Here is an 18,868-nt window from a genome sequence, read left to right as displayed (position 1 = left end):
CGCCACAAGATTTTAGCTCCTCATACATTGTAACATGTTGCTACTAAAAAAGGATTCATCTTCAAGGACAATGAGGTTGCTGGTGTATGGCAATAGATAAACTACCATGGATTCGTGTTTGTCCTAATCTTGAATCTTGCACCAATTGTAATTTAATGTACAACTCACTCTTGCAGTTCTGCTCAAACTTCCCTGCTGTCAACTCTTTTGTTTTTGGTGATTAAGTTTTATACTTAATTTCATTTTTAGGAACAATTATTCTGTTCGCCATTAGGTATTAAGTTTGCCAGTAGGTTCTGTAACTATATGCATGCCTTTTTGGGTACCCCAGGAAAAATACAGCAAGAAACCATGGATTTTGGAAGATGAAACAGGCCAATATCAGTATCAAGGTCAAATGGAAGGATCACAGTCGGCTACAGCTACGTATTATTTGTTAATGAGGCACGGCAAGGAATTTAATGCATATCCTGCTGGTTCTTGGTAATGCACTTGTTCCACATTTTGTTGTGCATTTGTGATTGCTATTTTGCTAGCATGAATCAGCTTTTATGTAATCTGCTAAGTAAAAGTGATTTTGCTTTAAGTCCCATTACTGTAACTTTGTTTAGCTGTCATACACTTGTCTGGTACAAAATAAAACAGTATGAAACTACTAAAGTGTTGTATGTGTAGAGAAGTATAGTAATCACACCACACACCCAATGTGGGGGGGGGTGCTGGTTATATATATAGCCACAGTCAACAATACAATACAAAGCAACTAGGCTAAATCACTATCCTAATATACATGATCCTGATGGATCCTTTCCTAATACAAGCATTCCTAATGAGTCCTTTCCTAATACCCGCCCGTAGTCGAAGCGGTAGGAGGATCACGGACGCAGAGGCTGGACCGAAAGTCTATGAACAGCTACACAGGAAGACCCTTGGTCATGATATCCGTGAACTGGTGAGTCGAAGGAACGTGGAGGACGCGAATTTGCCCCAGGGCCACCTTCTCGTGAACGAAGTGGATGCCGATCTTGATATGCTTGGTGCGACGGTGGTGGACAGGGTTAGCAGTCATGTAGATGGCGCTAACATTGTCGCAGTAGACCACTGTAGCCAAGGGTACCGAGATGTGAAGTTCCTGAAGAAGTTGCCGCACCCAGCAGCATTCGGCGACGACATGTGCAACAACCCGGTATTCGGCCTCAGCGCTGGAGCGGGAGACCGTGGTCAGGCGTTTGGATAACCAAGACACCAGATTGTCGTTGAGGAAGACGCAGAAGCCAGAGGTGGAGCGGCGGGTGTCCGTGCAGCCTGCCCAGTCAGCATCGGAGTAGGCAGTGATCTGGTCGACGGGCCCGGTGCCCAGGTGGAGGCCAGCGAAGAGCGTGCCCTTCACATAGCGTAGGATAGGCTTGATCAGCGCCATATGCAGCTCACACAGGTCATGCATGAACAAGCAGACCTACTGAACAGCAAAGGCCAAGTCGGGCCGCGTCAGTGTGAGGTATTGAAAGGCGCCGGTGACGCTCCGGTACTCGGAGGGGTCAGCCACCGGGGCACCGTTAGTGGCGGATAGCTTTGTCCGTGCATCGGCCGCGTGGCAGTGAGGTGGCACTCGGACATGCCAGTCCGCTGGAGGAGGTCGACGGCGTACTAGCTTTGGGACAGGAATAGACCGGAGGGATCCCGTGTCACAGCGATCCCGAGGAAGTGGTGGAGGTCGCCGAGATCCGTCATGGCGAACTCTGAGTGGAGGCGGACCATGACGTGCTGGAGCAGCTCAACACCGTGAGGATGATGTCGTCGACGTAGAGGAGCAGGTAGGCGATGTGGGCGCCCTCTTTGTACACAGAGGGAGGTGTCAGACTTGGACGCAGCGAAGCCGATGGTGCGGATGTAGCTGGCAAATCGCTGGTTCCAAGCCCAGGGCGCCTGCTTGAGTCCGTACAGGGACTTCTGCAGCAGGCCAGACGTAGTCGGGGGTGGCCGAGGTCGACGAAGCCATATGGCTGCTGGCAGTAGACCGTCTCGAGATGCCCATGGAGGAAGGTGTTCTTCACGTCCAGCTGATGAATGGGCCAGGAACGCGAGGTGGTGATGCTGAGGACGGTGCGGATCGTTGCCGGTTTGACAACCGGGTTGAAGGTCTCGTCGTAGTCGACATCAGCCTGCTGGGAGAAGCCGCGGACGACCCAACGCGCCTTGTGCGGAGCTAGAGTACCGTCTGTTAGTCGCTGAATTCTCACTCTTGGTAGTAGGAGAATTCTTACTCTCATCGAGAGAGGATGACACTAGGAGTTGGGGCAATTTTCTTGTCTATTTCTCACACAAGCTCACACAAATGCCATACCAACCTGAGGGGTTGGGGTTACATATTTATAGGCTGCTAGCCAGCCAAGCATATGCCAAGATGCTAGTCTAAGATGCTAATATGCTGTCCTAGCTAAGATGCTGTCCTCTAGTCTAAGATGCTGTCCTCGCTTACCAGCAAGCGGACTGCCAAGGAGGCTTGGGACGCCATCGCTGCGGCGCGCTTGGCGTAGGCGGTCTGTCGAAGCGTGATCCCAGAGTCATCCTGGTGCACCTCGATTCCCAGGTAGAAGGAGAGAGGCCCCAGGTCACTCATCTGGAAGGTGGCCTTCATCTTTTCCTTGAATGCCGCCACCTCCGCATCCTTGGTGCCGGTGATCACCAAGTCGTCGACGTAGACACCCACCAGTAGGGCATTTTCTCCATTGCCCCGTCGGTAGATGTCCGCCTCGTGCGGGCTTTGCTCGAAGCCCATCCCCTTTAGCGTGGAATCCAGCTTGGCATTCCACTGCCCTCGGTGCCTGCCGCAAGCCATAGAGGGCCTTGCGCAGGCGGAGCACCTTGCCCTCCTTGCCGGGGATCGCAAATCCCGGCGGCTGGTGCACGTAGACCTCCTCCTTCAAGTCGCCGTTAAGGAACGCCGACTTGACGTCCATGTGATGAACACGCCAGCCCTCCTGGGCAGCTAGCGCAAGGAGGAGTCGCACGGACTCCATCCGTGCCACGGGAGCAAAGGCGTCGTCGAAGTCGACCCCCTCCTGCTGCACGAAACCTCGTGCCACCAAGCGAGCCTTGTGCTTGATGATGGCACCGGCTTCATCCCTCTTCAGCTTGTACACCCACTTAAGGGTGATCGCGCGATGACCACGAGGAAGGTCAGCAAGCTCCCAGGTGCGGTTCTTCTCAACCGCATCCATCTCCAACTGCATCGCGGCGCGTCATGCCGCGTGTCTCTCGGCCTCTGCAAACGACCGAGGCTCGCCGTCGTCACATGCAAGGTGCAACTGCGCCTCCAGGTCGTGAGGCACCGGTCCCGGCACCGGCTGCTCGCCGAGAAGGTTCTCCATCGTACGGTACCGCAACGGCTCGCCGTCGTGGTACGCGTCGACGCGCTCCTCGTCGTGAGAGCGGAGTAGCGAGCTCAACCGGGCCGTGCTCGACACGAGCTGGTGGTGGAGTAGACGTGCCCGGAGTGGTGCCTGTCGGTGCTGGAGTGCGTGGCGTTGCCGGCTGTGATGGAGCCGGTGAAGAACTCATCGCAGCTGAGGTCCTGGCTGGAGAGCGTGGTTCTGTCGGAGTAGCAGGCGTCGGGGTCGGTGGAGGCTCGGGAACTGGGGTAGACGCGCTCGCCGAAGAAGAGCCGCCTACTCCCCCAGCTCCCTCGAAGTGGACGTACTCGACAGAGAAGTCGTCGTACGTCGGAGCCGAGCCGTCGTCCACCGCCTTGTCCCACGCCCATCCTCGCCCTTCGTCGAACACAACGTCGCGCGTCCGTGCGCACACGCTGTGTCTTCGGGTCGAGGATGCGGTAGGCCTTCGAGCCCTCCGCGTAGCCGATGAACACTCCCGGAGTGCTCCTGTCGTCGAGCTTGCTGATGTGGCCAAGCTCCTTGGCGAACGCGAGGCAGCCGAAGACCCGCAAGTGGGAGACCGCCGGCTTGCGCCCATGCCAAGCCTCGTACGGCGTCCTGCCGTCGAGCGCCTTGGTAGGCGAGCGGTTGAGGATGTAGACGGCCGTCACCACCGCCTCTCCCCAGAAGACAGCCGGTATGCCCCTCTGCTTGAGGAGGGCCCGAGCCATCCCCACAACCGTCTGGTTGCGCCGCTCGACGACGCCGTTCTGCTGCGGGCTGTACGGCGCGGAGTAGTGGCGCTGAATGCCCTCGTCAGCGCAGTACGACGCGAATTCAGCCGCCGTGAATTCGCTGCCGTTGTCAGTGCGCAGCACGCGCAGCTTGCGGCCGCACTCCGCCTCTGCAGCAGCCTGCGCGCGTCTGATGGCGTCTGCAGCCTCTCCCTTGCTGCCGAGGACCATCACCCACATGTAGCGGGAGAGGTCGTCGACGAGCAGCAGGAAGTAGCGTCGTCCTCCCGGTGTGGCCGGTGTCACCGGGCCACACAAGTCCCCGTGCACGAGCTCGAGCCTCTCCTTGGCTCGAAAGCTCGCCCGCTGGGGAAAAGGGAGTCGCCTCTGCTTCGTCAACACGCAGATGTCGCAGAGCTGCTCCACATGGTCGAGGCACGGGCACTGAGCCGCTTCAGGGCCTCAAAGTGAAGGTGCCCGAAACGCTCGTGCCACTGCCACGCCTCGTCGTCCCGACGAGCAGCGAGACAGAGGGGTTGTGCCACCTGCACGTTAAGGACGTAGAGTCGATTTGCACTTCTGGATACCTTGGCAAGAAGGCGACGACGACGATCCCAAATCCTCATGACTCCGTCCTCAACCACCACGCGCGAACCGTTCTCATCCAGCTGTCCCAAGCTGATGATGGAGTTCCTCAACGCGGGGATGTAGTAGACTCCGGTGAGCAGCCTGTGCTCACCAGACACGGCGGTGAAGATGATGGAGCCGACGCCCTTGATCTCCACGCCGGAGGCATCCCCAAACTTGACGGAGCCTCGGACGCTAGAGTCAAGCTCGGTGAAGAACTCCCGTCGACCGGTCATGTGATGGGTGGCGCCGGTGTCGAGACACCACCTGTCAGTCTTGTCGTTGCCGGAGCTGTCGCCGAGGAGGGCGTGTGCTTTTGGCTCGTCAAGGTGGAGGAGAGCCGCTGCGGCCGGTGCCGCTAGAGGTAGCTCGATGCTGGCATGTGCCATGAACAGAGCCGGCTCCTCCTCCGCCTGTGCGACGTGGGCCTGGCTGCGTCGTGGCTGTCGACAGTCCTTGGCCCAATGGCCAAGCTGGCCGCAGTTGCGGCAGGCGTCGTCTCGTGCCGGCTTGTGCCTGCCGGCGGCGTCCGCCCTGGGCACCTCCGCAGGCATCACCCTCGGCACGTCCTTCGCGCCTCGGCCTGGCGTCTCTGCGCTGGCTTGCCACGCTTGCGGCCGCCTGTCGCAGAAGAAGGCTCCCCCTTCCTCCGGTCACCTTGGCTGGCAAGCCACTGCTCCCGAGTGAGAAGGAGCTTCCCGCCAATGGTGATGGGCCCCGAGAGGGACTGTGGCTCATCGCTGTCGACGACCTTGAGGCGACCTATCGCCTCCTCGATCGACATCGTGGAGAGATCCAGCAGAGACTCGATCGAGCGAGCCATCTGCTTGTACTTCTCGGGGACGCAGCGGAAGAGCTTTTCGACAGCTCTCTCGCCGTAAGTGTCGTCGCCGAACTGCACCATCTTCTGCAACAGTGTTGAGACGGAGAGCAAAGTCATCAACGTCCTCACCTGGCTTGAAGGCCAGGTTCTCCCACTCCTTGCGAAGTGCCTGCAGTGTGGACTTGCGGGCGTGGTCGCTGCCGATGCGTGCCGCAGCGATGGCGTCCCAAGCCTCCTTGGCAGTCCGCTTGCTGGTAAGCGAGAACTGCATCTCGGGCGGGACTGCAGCGATGAGAGCATCCAGCGCCCGTCGATCTAGGTCGTAGTCGACGTCGCCGTACCGGACTGCCTCCCACATGTGCCGCACCTGGAGCTTTACCCTCATCACCGCAGCCCACTCGACGTAGTTGGTCTTGGTGAGGGTAGGCCACCCACCGTCGGGACCGACGTCCCTGACAACAGCCTGGAGCCCGTGGTAACCACGGTACAGATCCGGGGAGAGAGCCACGCTGCCTGTGAAGGCCGCGCTCTCCATCGACCCGTCGGTACCGATCCGGGGAGAGAGAGCCACGCTGCCTGTGAAGGCCGCGCTCTCCATCGACCCGTCCGCCACCGTTGCCGTGCGCGCCTCCTCCAGGAGCGCCGCCGCCGTGCGCGCCTCCTCCAGGAGCGCCACCGGCGCGTCCGCGCCTGTCTGGGCTGCCGCCGCGCTTGTGGGCATGCGCGGCTGCCCCAGGAGCGCCACCGCCGTGCGCGCCTCCTCCAGGAGCGCCGCCAGCGCGTCCGCGCCTGTCTGGGCTGCCGCCACGCTCGTGGACGTGCGCGGCTGTCCACTGCGCCGCCCGCGCTCGCGCTGCCTCCCTCTCTAGCAGCTCGAGGTCCGCGTCGGCGGTGTCGTCAGCGGAAATGGAGCTGCCGATGCTGCCGCGCAGAGTCTCGACCTCCGCCGCCGCCGCACGCGCTACATTCGCCGCCGCCGCTGCTTCCGCCTCCGCTTTGGCTGCTGCCAGCTCCGCCGCTGCCAGCCTCGACGCCCTTGCCGCCGCCGCAGCGGTCTCTGCCGCCGCTCGCTCGCGTTCCTCTGCCGCGGCAAGTTCGGCCTCCTGCCGACGCCGCGTGCTTCGAGGCGACCGAGCGCTGAGACTGCCCTGCGGACATGACGCGCTACCGGGGGGCTGCTGCGTGGGGAGAGGGCTGCTTCAGACGAGCTGGGAGATGAGTGAACAGGAGCGGCCGGAGGAGCTGCTGCTGCCAACTAGCTGGGGCTGTTGTGGGGCTGGGAGAGAAGATGAGCAAGAGATGCTCAGGCTACAGGATAATACAGCTCTGATACCAGTTGTTAGTCGCTGAATTCTCACTCTTGGTAGTAGGAGAATTCTTACTCTCATCGAGAGAGGATGACACTAGGAGTTGGGACAATTTTCTTGTCTATTTCTCACACAAGCTCACACAAATGCCATACCAACCTGAGGGGTTGGGGTTACATATTTCTAGGCTGCTAGCCAGCCAAGCATATGCCAAGATGCTAGTCTAAGATGCTAATATGCTGTCCTAGCTAAGATGTTGTCCTCTAAGATGCTGTCCTCTAGTCTAAGATGCTGTCCTAAAAACAGAAAAATAGCCACAAGGACCATGACCATGTGAGCATCACAGCCCCACAAAGACCAGCCACACATGAGACTTATCCATCACCGTCGGAGTGGATCTTGTGTTTGAACAGCCACTTGCCGGTGACAATATTGGCGCGGGGGTCCGAGGTATGAGGCGCCAGGTGCCGTTGGCGAGGAGAGCATTGTATTCCGCCAACATCGCAGCCCGCTAGTTGGGGTTGGCAAGGGCGCTGCGATAGTTGGCCGAAATCGAGGAGGCCGTCATGGCGGAGAAGCCGTAGCGGTCGACCAGATGCCAGCTGCCGGTCTGCGCCGTGTCACCGGGCGCGAAGGTGGTGGAGGCGCAGCAGGAGGCGCCGGGAACGCCTTAGGCGGCGCCGTGGGCGCTGCGGATGGGGGTCGTGGACGCCGCTGATAGGTGGCGCCGAAGCGACCAGTCCCGCCCGGACGCGGAGCGGGGTGCACCGGTGCTGGTTACCTGCCCGGAAGCTGCACCGGGTCGGCGTAGATGATCATCGGGTCCTGGTAATCCAGCAGCACAACCTTGCTGCTGGGAAGAGGCGGAGACGAGCGCTCAACACCAGCAGGCGGAGTATCCGCTTGTGGAGAAAGTCCCTGCATCAAGAAGTCAAGTGATGACGGCACGGAGGCCGCCGACGAAGCTGTAGCAAAGGGAAATACAGTCTCGTCGAACACAACATGACGTGACATGATGACACGCCGAGTGGCCATGTCCATGCAGCGGTACCCTTTGTGGGAAGAAGGGTAGCCGAGGAGCATGCACGGGGTGGAGAGGGGAGAGTTTGTGGGATGTCGTGGCACTGAGATTTGGGTAGCAGAGGCAACCGAACAAACGAAGGGATGAGTAATCCGGGAGCTGCTGGTGAAGGAGTTGGTAGGGGATCGCATTCTGTACAGAGGCGGAGGGGCGCCGGTTGAGCAGATATGTGGCAGCTGCTAGGGCTTCAGCCCAGTATGGTGGTGGCATGGAGGCGTGGAGCAGCAAAGTGTGTATGGTGTTGTTGATGGTACGAAGTATGCGTTCGGCTTTGCCATTTTGTTGGGAAGTGTAGGGGCAGGAGAGGCGCAAGCTGATGCCGTGGCTGGAGAGAAGATCAGTTGTGGCCCGGTTTAGGAACTCGGTGCCGTTATCAGCCTGAAACGCTTTTGGGGTGACGCTGAACTGTGTACGAGCAAAAGCGATGATCTCAACAAGATGGCGATGAACCTCAGATTTGTGGCGTAACGGAAAAGTCCAAAAATGTGAAAAATCATCAAGCAGCACAAGATAATATTTCAACCTTGAAGTGCTCAAAACTGGGGATGTCCATACATCACAGTGAAGTAACTGAAAGGTGGAGATAGTGACAGTAGTAGAGCTACTGAATGGGAACTGGGTGTGTTTGCCAAGCTGACATGCATGACATAGAGGCCGCGGCTGCTTATTACATGAGATGATGGACATGTTCTGTAGGGTGGCGAGGGTGGAAGGACAAGGATGACCAAGATGATGATGCCAGAGTGTGGCCGAGGTGGCGAGGTTGCAGGTGGGCGGCGGCATGGGGGTGATGGTGTCGAGATCCCTGCCACTATTGCAGCGAAGAATCACACGCCCTGTCTGCAGGTCCTTGACAGAAAAACCCAGAGCGTCAAATTCAATGGAACATGAATTGTCGCGAGGGAATTGACGGACAGAAAGAAGATTGCACACTAGAGCAGGAGCAACAAGGACATTGTTAAGTTGGAAAGTAGTGTTGGCTGCCGACAAGGTAGAAGTGCCAAGACAGGAAATATGAATTTTACTGCCATACCAACAGTAATGAAAGAATCGGAGTGAGGGAGGCGGGAGAGGAGTATACCATCCGAGGGCGACGTGTGTGTGGACGTGCCCGTGTCGAGGACACAAGGGTTTGAACCCTGGAGCGACAGCTAGGTCAGGGCGGCAACAAGCTCGGCCTGATTCCAGGGGCCAGCGCCCGGCTGGGGAGGAGGGGCGCCGTCAGAGTACTGCGTTGGGGCGAAGGCAGTGTGGGCCTGCGGAGGGGTGCCCAGGACGCTAGGGCTGCTGTGGGGGCGCCACTGCTGCTAGTAGCCGCCCCACTGCTGCTGTTGGCCGCCCCAGCGGGAAAAGCAGACCCAGGGGTCGGCTGGCGGGGGAGGGCCGCGGCTGCCTCCTTGGGACGAGCCGCCACCACCGCCATGACCCTTCCACCTATCGCGATAGCCGCCGCTGCCGCTGCCGCCATTGTCGTGGCATGTGCCCTGGCTGCTACCAGTGTTGCCCAGCCGGCCGCCACTGCCAGAGGCGCCCTGGCTGCCCATGGACGCTTGGCAGGCGGAGCCGCAGGAGGGAGTGCCTGCGAGGAGGGCGGTCTGGGAAGTGACCTGCACTCGTTGGCAAGGCGAAGCTCCTTGAGGACGAGCTTTTCGCGGGCAGTGGTGAAGTTAGGCAGTGGAGTGGAATCCACGATGTTGTCGACGGTGTTGGAAAAGCGGGGGTTGTGGCCGCGCAGCAGGTTGAGGACGAGCTCCGATTCCATGACGGTGTGGCTGACATCGCGCACGGCATCAGCCGTGGTCTTCATCTTCTGGCAGTAGGCGTCAATGGAGCGGGACCCTGAGTCATCGAATGACTCAGGAAGACGGTGCGAGAGGCCTTGTTTGCCTGGTAAATGCCGGAGATCGCCGTCCATAGCTGACGGGCGGTCTGATCCGGGGCCTCGGCGAGATCGAGGACATCGTCCCCGACGGTGCTGAGGAGCCAGTTGCGGACACAAGAGTCGGCGGCAGCCCAGGCCACGTCGGTAGGGCGCGCCTCCTGCAGTGCCATCGACGTGCAGGAAAAAGGCCTGAACTTGCCGCAGAGGGAGAGGAAGAAGGATGACTAGCCAGTGAAGTTAGGGCGCTTCAACTCGAGGGTGATCGGCACATGGGACTTGACTGAGATGGTGGCGTAGGGGGGAATGGAGAAGACTGCCAGTGCCGAGGCCGAGGAGGTGGAGTCAGAGGTGAGGGCAGCAGATGAGTCGCTGGAGAGGGGCAGATGTCATGGTGGCGGCGTGGCAAGGAGGACCAGTGGACCTAGGCCCGGACTCGTGATACCATGTAGAGAAGTACAGGAATCACACCACACACCCAATGTGGGGGGGTGCTGGTTAGATATATATATAGCCACAGTCAACAATACAATACAAGGCAACTAGGCTATGGTTAATCACTATCCTAATATACATGATCCTGATGGATCCTTTCCTAATACAAGCATTCCTAATGAGTCCTTTCCTAATAGTATGTAACTAATTACTTGAATCATTCTTCATATTCTAAACAAGGTACAATGATATTGGTATAATTTGTCAAAGCTATAATGACATGACATGAAAAGTCAATTTTGGTAACCATAGGGTGTAATATACAATGTTAGCAGAAGGGAACAGTTTGACGAAGGTGTTTTTTCTTGGTAAAACTTCATTGACATGATTGCCTATGTTTATTATCATATAGAAAGTTCAATTTTTTTTCTCACAGCAAACTAATATTCTATTCTTTGCTTATATCCTTGTTTCAGGTATAATTTCAGTAAAATTGCACAGTACAAACAATTGACACTAGAAGAGGCTGAAGAAAAGATGAATAAGAGGAAGACCAGCGCAACTGGTTATGAACGTTGGATGATGAAAGCAGCGGCAAATGGACCAGCTGCCTTTGGTTCAGACATGAAGAAGCTTGAGGCCACAAATGGTGGGGAAAAAGAAAGTGCTCGGCCTAAGAAAGGAAAAAATAATGAAGAGGGTAATAATTCTGATAAGGGTGAGGAGGATGAAGAGGAAGCTGCACGCAAGAATAGGCTTGGATTAACTAAAAAGGGCATGGATGATGATGAGGAAGGTGGAAAAGATCTAGACTTTGATTTGGATGATGAAATTGAGAAAGGTCCGCTTCTCAGTTTTCCTTGAGAACACTATCTTTAAATTAGAGTTAAAACCATGTTTTTCTAGACAGGTGTATAAAATCCTGGTGCCTTGATTTGTTATTTTTTTCGAAGAAATGTTTCTTGGTTTGTGGCATGCTTATGGTCATATTCTTTCTACTCAACCCCCCCCCCCCCCCCCCCCCCACCACACAGACACAGTATCCCTAACCCTATCCTATCCTTTTGTTGATTATGACTATGAATGTGATGCCTGATGCCACAAGATAAGAAACATGGGACTTCAAATTTTTTATCCCAAATTTAAGAAGCGTATGATTGTGATAGTTACATATTCATGCATGACTAGCCTTTTGATTTTATACTTATTATGATCATAAGTGATCCTAAATTATCAATTATGTTGCTTTATTTTGTTAGGTCAATTGAGTTTTATAATTGAGCTTAATGTTGTACCACCACATTGAAGTAATATTGACCTGTTATAGTAGAGCAATTGACTGGCTTTGTTGTTGTTGTTGCAGTAGGGCTATTCCAAAATGTTTACCTTCCTAAGAAAATATTAATATTGCCCTTAATATAATTAGTGCATTTATCGCACCTAGTTTAGCATCATAGTAGGGAATTTCCTTTTTCAGGTGATGACTGGGAGCATGAAGAAACATTCACTGACGATGATGAGGCCGTAGATATTGATCCAGAGGAACGGGCAGATTTAGCTCCTGAAATTCCTGCTCCACCTGAAATCAAGCAGGTTGGTATACACCATTACTGAAATACTCAGTAATTTCATAACTTCTAATACCTTTTTCTCTTGGAACACCTTCACTTGGTACTGAAAATTGATGCTATGAATCTCAGGTTGTTTTGGGTTCCAAGATTTTTTTATCCAAATTAGGTTTTGTTAAACTAAATTTTGGCCTAACAACCTAAAACTTCATGACTTGATAGCATAAAATTGGTTAAACTAAATTTTGGCCTAACAACGTAAAACTTCATGGCTTGATAGCATAAAATTGGGAGACCAAACTCCCTTTTTGTTGAGACACAATATTAGGTTTATATAATGTGTTTTTTCTCCTGGCCTTAGCATTTTTTTCTTCTCTTACATTAAATGACCGAAGAAATGTCTTACACCCCGTTTGGATGTACATATTGGTGCATGGAATTGGGAATTGGAATCAACTTTCCTGAATTCTGCTGTTTGGTTGCACGTGGAATTGAGAATCTAGAATCCTAGAACCAATTCCTTGGTATCCTTGGTATTGGACTATAACTAGACGCTCCCTCTCCCGGTACATGTATCGTGTGGAAGTAGACCCAGCGCATCTTCCTCGAGTTCGGCCCAACCAACACCCTCCCTTCTCCTGCCTTCATCCTCAAGTCCGACACCAACCATCGCCCTCTCTCCTTGACCTTTCTCCCTCGAGTCCGGCCCCAACCACCGCCCTCCCTCCTCGCCCCTTTCTCCTCAAGTCTGTCCTCGTGTAGATTGATCCTGCTGGGGCTGTGCCCGAGCCCGCTCGCGGTTGGCAATTGCACCACCAGTGCCGTGCTCGAGCCATAGAAGGGAAAGTGCTGCCTCATCAAGAATGCAAGAGGCACGCCGCCCTCGCTGCAACACTAGAAGTGCCCAAGGCAAGTGGGGCGCCGCTGGGCCGCTCAAGTCCTTGCCCTCGCCCCACCTTGCCCTTCCTCCGTTAATGGACGTCGTGGCCACCGTGTTCATGTGGCTCCTGCTCCGACGCTTAAGAGTTCACCAAGGTAACGCACAACCTGCTTCCCTATTGCCGACGCCTACTCATGCGTGGGGGTTTCTAGCGGCTGGGCAACGATGGCGAGGAGTTTGAGGTGGGGTTATGAAGCAATCCGCATGGTCGGTGGGAAGAGCACAACTATTAGAGTGGTCGTAGGGGTGGGGTTGCAAGGGAGGTGTTAGATGGGTCAATTCCATGATTTGCACATCCAAACATGAATTGGTATTTGCCATGTCAGTTGGATTCCAACTAGCCAATTCATCTACATCAAAACATTAGATTTGGTATTGTAACACATTTCCAATACTAGTCAGATTTGGCATCGGTGCCCAATTCAATTCTAGTAGGTCAATATCCATCCAAATGGACCTTTAAGCTCCTAATGCATTCCTGATCGTGTTTCAATTGATTAAAATGGAAGGCAATCTAGTGGGGATGGCAGTCGGACGTGTGCGGTACCGGATAGGCGTGGGCATACGCATAAAATCTCGCTCATGGGTAGAGTTGGGTACTCGAGAAGTGTCGGGTCGAGGATGGGTATTCAACCGTACCCGCGGGTGCTCTCTGGTACTCGATGTAGAAGGCCATTATGTCAGATGCAACATGCCTACCCCACTTCCCCACCCTGCTTGTTAGCCTCCCTTGCCCTTAGCCATTCCCTCTCGGCCTCCCCAATCCCTCACTCCCTCCCCTCCGGCACTCTTTCCCTAAAATTGCCTTCTCTGCCCCACAACAGCGTCGTGCGTCTCCCCGTGCCGCTTGGCGACGCGACCGTGCAACAAGGCTGCAAGCGTTGGGACAACACCCCCTCTCCGTTCTCGACCTCTGTCCTTGGCGTCGTGCTCTTCTCTAATGCTCTCCAAGACTTCAGATCCATCTTGGCCACCCGCCAAATCATGATTTGTTGGTACTGGAGCACCCTCCACTCTTGTGCTTGTCTCCTCATATAACTGTTGCTGCTATTTAGGTTGTATGGTAGGCGTAGGCATGGGAGAAAGGGGGTCTGAGCTTGAAACCCTGACGTCGAGGGGGCGTCGTCGCGCATGAGGGATAGCAGAGAGCATGAAGGGAAGCACCCAATGTTTTCAAGTCGTCTAGTCGACTCTGGTCGCCATGGGACTGACCAGACGATTAGTCGTCGACTAGAACGACTAGTCGAGTCTAGTCTGGGCAGTAGGCACACCTACCATCATTGGAGGAAGAGCTCATCTTCGTGAGCTAGGGGGGAGCAGAGGCACAGAGCCAGGGAAGAGCTTCACCAAGAGGCGTGCTGGCTGGGGAAGAGAAGCAGAGAAGAGAGAGAGCAGAGCAGCAGCAGCTGTCACGCACAGGAGCAAAGAAGAGAGAAAGAGCAGAGCAGCAGCAGCCGTCACGTACAGGAGAGGAGAAGAGAGAAAGAGCAGAGCAGCAACAGCCGTCACGCACCAGAGAGAATGAGAGATGGGAACCCTAGTGACTTGGCCTCTTGTATATATATTACACACCCTATTGGGCCAAATTGGCAGCCCAACTACTCACCTGGAAGCCTAGTCAGGCAAGCCCAAAGAAGGCAGTGCCCAGCCTGGTCATGTAGCCCCCTGGTCGGACGACTAATCGTGATTAGTTGTTGACTAGTCGGACGACCAGGTTTCTAGTCGAGCTAATCGAGTCGAAGTCTCTAATCGAGGTCATGGTACCGACCAGGCCGACTAATCGCGATTAATCGGACGACTTGAAAACATTGGAAGCACCACAACAAGTTTTCCCCTCCTAACGCATCAATCTGGATTCCAAACTTGTAAAGGGAAATAGACTAATGCTTGTCTAAGAAAATCTCCTCGTGCCTTGCTAGGTGGGTGTTTTCGTTGTCTTTACGTGACGTCAATTATAACTTATGTTCCCCCCTCTGAAAAATAGCTCAACCTCGAGCAAAACATTGGGGTAGAGGTCGCGGTACATCGTCAGGGGCTTCCAAGTAGCGTTGTGATGTGGCACGTGCCCTGACGGAGTTGAGCACGCAGCACGTGTTCCGCGATGGTACCGGTGGAGGAGCTGCTGGAGGGTCGCCTCGGAATGGCTTGAGACCCACGTGGAAGATGTCATGAAGCTTGATGTCTTCTGGAAGCCGAAGTTTGTACGCCACTTGCCCAACACGTTCAGCTTGCCTTTCGGTCGAGGCTCCAACGAGAGTTCTAGATGGTGCAGGAGATGCGGTCACACCCAATCTCCCACTACAAATTCCCAAATCACGATGGTGGTCATCGCAGTGGTGCTTGGCGTATTGCTGAGCCTGAAGCAAACAGGCCCGAAGCTCGGCAAGGAAGTCATCACGATCGCGAAGGAGAATGTCCACTGCATTAGCCCTGGCCGCACATGCCATTGCATGTAGGGTAGCAGGGGTGGTAGCTCGCGGCTGTAGACGATCTATAATGGGGTGGCACAGAGGGTGGTGTGGTAGTAAGTATTATACAATAGTACGATACCTTGCTCATGGTAGCCAGTCAACTCATGCGCGGGGACGGTTGTCGATGATGCAGCGGAGGTACATGGCGATCGTCTTGTGGCCTCTGACTGGCTGCCCGTCTGGGGGTGGAAGGCCCGTACTCAAGTGTTGAACGCCTGCCATCTTGAAGTGATCTGCTTGTTCCTTAGTAGGTCTATGATTGGTTTTAATTTTGTCTTAGCTTGAGGGAGGTCTATGACTATTGGGGAACAAATCAGCAAATCTAGATCTAACCTAGTGCAAGCTTGCAATAATTTTTTTGCACTTGCTGTTAATATCTTTATTTAACACCTGTTGATTACTAGATTATCATGTCCAAACAGTTGCTAGTTCTGAATGATCTATAAGACCCAATGGGCACCAGACAGGTTAGGGTATGGGTGAGAAATTTTACCCAACTCGTTTGGCAGGCTCGGGTAAGATGGAGAAGTTCGGGTATCTTATTGCGCGGGTAAATGTCTTACTTGCTGACCATTGCCATCCCTGATTTGGTGTGGTGTAATCATGCCGATGTATTAGTGAAAACTCTTTTTCATTGACACCAACCAAAGATTTTAATCTGTAAAACTAGATTTTAATGACTAAAGGCCAGTTTGGTAGGGCATCCTGTTCTTGATTCTTGAGCTTGCTTCACTTCTTGATTCTAGATTTTAATGACTAAGGGCCAGTTTGGTAGAGCTACCTTTCCTGATTCTTGAGCTTCACTTCTTGATTCTCTGGTGGATGGAGCTGGTGAGAATCGATTATGAAGTGATTCTCATGGTGATTGAACGGGGAGCAGTAAGGAGCGGTGGAGATCGGGTTTTTCAGCTCCCAGCTCGGCTCCCCCCACCAGCATCCAGATGCATTTTAAGCATTTGGTAGGGATCACTAGGAGCAGAGCTCTGCCAAACTAGCCCTAATAACCTAAAACCAAATTTCCTAAGAACCATAGTAAAACCTGTTTTTGTGAAAATACATGATCCATGTGATCGAAACAACCATTTGAGTTAAATGGAAATGAGCACAAGATAGTTCACAAATTGCATAAAGTTCAACCACCATATTATTCTTAATGATGTGCTCGTGTTATTCTTATAATCATGTCCCTATTGTTTCTAGATCCACAAATATCATATCCTCCGACCATGCTCTTTTTTAGGCACATTTGTCTGTGTTGTGTGTTTAAATGCAAAATATAATAGCTCAAAACAAAGAATTTGTCAATACACATCCATGGGTACAATGCTGTTTTTGCCTATATGTTAATTCATCCAAGTTGCTTGTGCTGACTAACATGCATCACAATGCCTGTCATGTCCAACACAATTTCCTTATGAGTGGAGTTTGAGAACATAACAATCAGTAAACTAACACAAAGCGATTAGTGGGCTACTTTGTTAGCATGGCCACGAACTTCAAGACCGATTAGTGTGAAGTTTCTGTTCTTCCTGATATACCTTTGATTTCCTGCAATGCCAAAAACAGGATAGAAGAGTATTACATGCTAGCTAGTCAGCCAGAGTAGTGTAAAATCACCTGGGGCAAAAATGCTACTAGAGCCAGATTGTGTCGATGAATATTTTGGTGAAGCTCTTTGAAGCAAATAAGCTAATTATTTTTCTTCTCTACCTTTGGGGTATAGGATTATAAGTTGGTGTCTCCTCATTTTGTTTTCCATGGTTATTGGTACTTACAGGATGATGAAGAGAACGAGGAAGAAGGTGGCCTGAGCAAGTCTGGCAAGGAACTAAAAAAGTTGCTTGGACGTGCTGCTGGACTAAATGAGTCAGATGCGGATGAGGATGAAGACGACGATGATGTACTGATTCATTCTCTTGGAAATTTAATATTTTAATTTTTATTGTGCACTAAGGGTATTTTTTAAAAAAATCTAAAAGACTGTCTTTCCTTTATCTAGCAGGAAGATGAGTCATCTCCAGTGCTTGCTCCAAAACAGGACCAAGTTAAAGATGAACCTGTGGATAACAGCCCAGCTAAACCAACACCATTAGGACATGCTCGTGGCACACCTCCTGCATCCAAATCCAAGCAAAAGAGAAAATCAGGTGTTGATGATGCAAAAACTTCTAGCGGTGCAGCTTCAAAGAAAGCAAAGGTGGAATTGGTTAGTGATCTATGTTTATTTTAAATGTGTCAAAAAAAGGATTAAAAACTTCATTTTTTATGCATAAGTATGCTCAAGTTTTCTAGGTATGTAAGTAATAATTCCTTGCTGTATAGGATACGAAAGCATCAGGCCTCAAAGAGGAGGCATCATCTTCGGCAAAACCTGCATCGAAGATCTCTGCTTCATCAAAAAGTGGGACGAACATATCACCTGTCACAGAGGATGAAATCAGGAGTGTTCTTCTTGCAGTGGCTCCAGTCACCACACAAGATTTGGTATCCAGATTCAAGTCTAGGCTTCGAGGTTCAGAGGTGGGCCTCTTTGACACCATTCTTTTCTTTAGTTGTGGTCTGCTGTTTACCACTTCGCAAAATGAGATACCCACCAGAATAATTAGTGAACAACTTGTTCAACCACTGGACAAATTGTATACCATAATTCTGCTCTTTTATCATAAACTATTAATAGATCCTGAATGGATTTGTTATGGGTCAACACTATGCGATAAAGAACCTTGATTTCTGCAAACCTCATCAATGAGCGTGTCACTTCATTTTCTATGGTATACTCAGCCACCAAGCATTAAGTTCTTGCCGACAGTTGTGGTTTAATGTCCATTTGATGTGAATTTGGCTGCATTGCAGGACAAGAATGCATTTGCTGAAATTCTGAAGAAAATTTCAAAGATACAGAAGACGAACGGCCACAACTATGTTGTCCTCAGAGATGACAAGAAGTAAAGAACCGAACAAAGGTGTTGACATCGCAACTGTTAGCTCTACTGAGATAAAGGTATACTAGTCCATTACGCTCGCCATCACGCGCGCCGGCAAATCACCTGGTTAAGGCGCAAGTAAAAAAACATGTTTAATCTTTGCATGGAAGTAATATTAGGAGTTTAATGTAGATATGTCATACACAAAAACTGAAAGATTGGAGCTTTTTTGATATGGTGCATGACACATCTAATAAGAAAGTCTCAGATTTCCGCGACTTATACACAAGATGTTTTTTTTTGGTTTGTTTGGAGGAACAATATATGGTTAACAAATTCGATGGAAATGAACGTAAATTCAATTACTGGGCGATCACTGAACGAGGTGATGGTCTCTTGTTGGTGAGCAACTGTAAGTTTCTCTGGTTGAGTATTAAGGTTTAAATAATTTCACAGATGCCTTATGGGTCATTTTGTGTCGTACGAAATGATGATATTAATTTAACAGTGTCTATAACATATAGGTAGGATGAAAGTAAGTAAGATATAATTATAATAGCAGTTGAAATAACAACTTAGGAAAAAAATGCAACGGCAGAGTGATGGGGTCATAGTGTAAGTATGTTGGGACCTGATAAAACTGCACCAATGTTGTTAGCGACATTTGCAGTTGTCCCTTTTTGTTTCATGCTTGGAACCCCCAAG

General features: G+C 52.2%; 1 protein-coding gene across 3 annotated transcripts in view; it reads left to right on the top strand.

Annotated features, from left to right (window-relative positions):
- The window catches only part of LOC136538198 (transcription initiation factor IIF subunit alpha), a 28,779-nt gene extending 10,327 nt beyond the window's left edge, over nucleotides 1–18,452 (top strand). The window contains exons 3-9 of one of the 3 annotated variants that reach the window (XM_066530197.1): nucleotides 332–483; nucleotides 10,737–11,101; nucleotides 11,738–11,853; nucleotides 17,017–17,139; nucleotides 17,239–17,436; nucleotides 17,562–17,759; nucleotides 18,093–18,452. In XM_066530197.1, coding sequence (XP_066386294.1) covers nucleotides 332–483; nucleotides 10,737–11,101; nucleotides 11,738–11,853; nucleotides 17,017–17,139; nucleotides 17,239–17,436; nucleotides 17,562–17,759; nucleotides 18,093–18,188 — 1,248 coding nt within the window. In that variant the 3' untranslated portion in view covers nucleotides 18,189–18,452. Of the gene's footprint in view, nucleotides 1–331; nucleotides 484–10,736; nucleotides 11,102–11,737; nucleotides 11,854–17,016; nucleotides 17,140–17,238; nucleotides 17,446–17,561; nucleotides 17,760–18,092 lie in introns of all 3 variants that reach the window. The other 2 variants (XM_066530191.1, XM_066530184.1) reach the window with 2 other exon arrangements.
- Nucleotides 18,453–18,868: the final 416 nt, after the last annotated feature.

Source organism: Miscanthus floridulus, chromosome 1 (assembly GCF_019320115.1).
Source record: "Miscanthus floridulus cultivar M001 chromosome 1, ASM1932011v1, whole genome shotgun sequence".
In the NCBI taxonomy this organism is placed as follows: domain Eukaryota; kingdom Viridiplantae; phylum Streptophyta; class Magnoliopsida; order Poales; family Poaceae; genus Miscanthus; species Miscanthus floridulus.
Note: the sequence above shows the minus strand (reverse complement) of the source record. Positions and strands in the feature narration are given on the sequence as shown.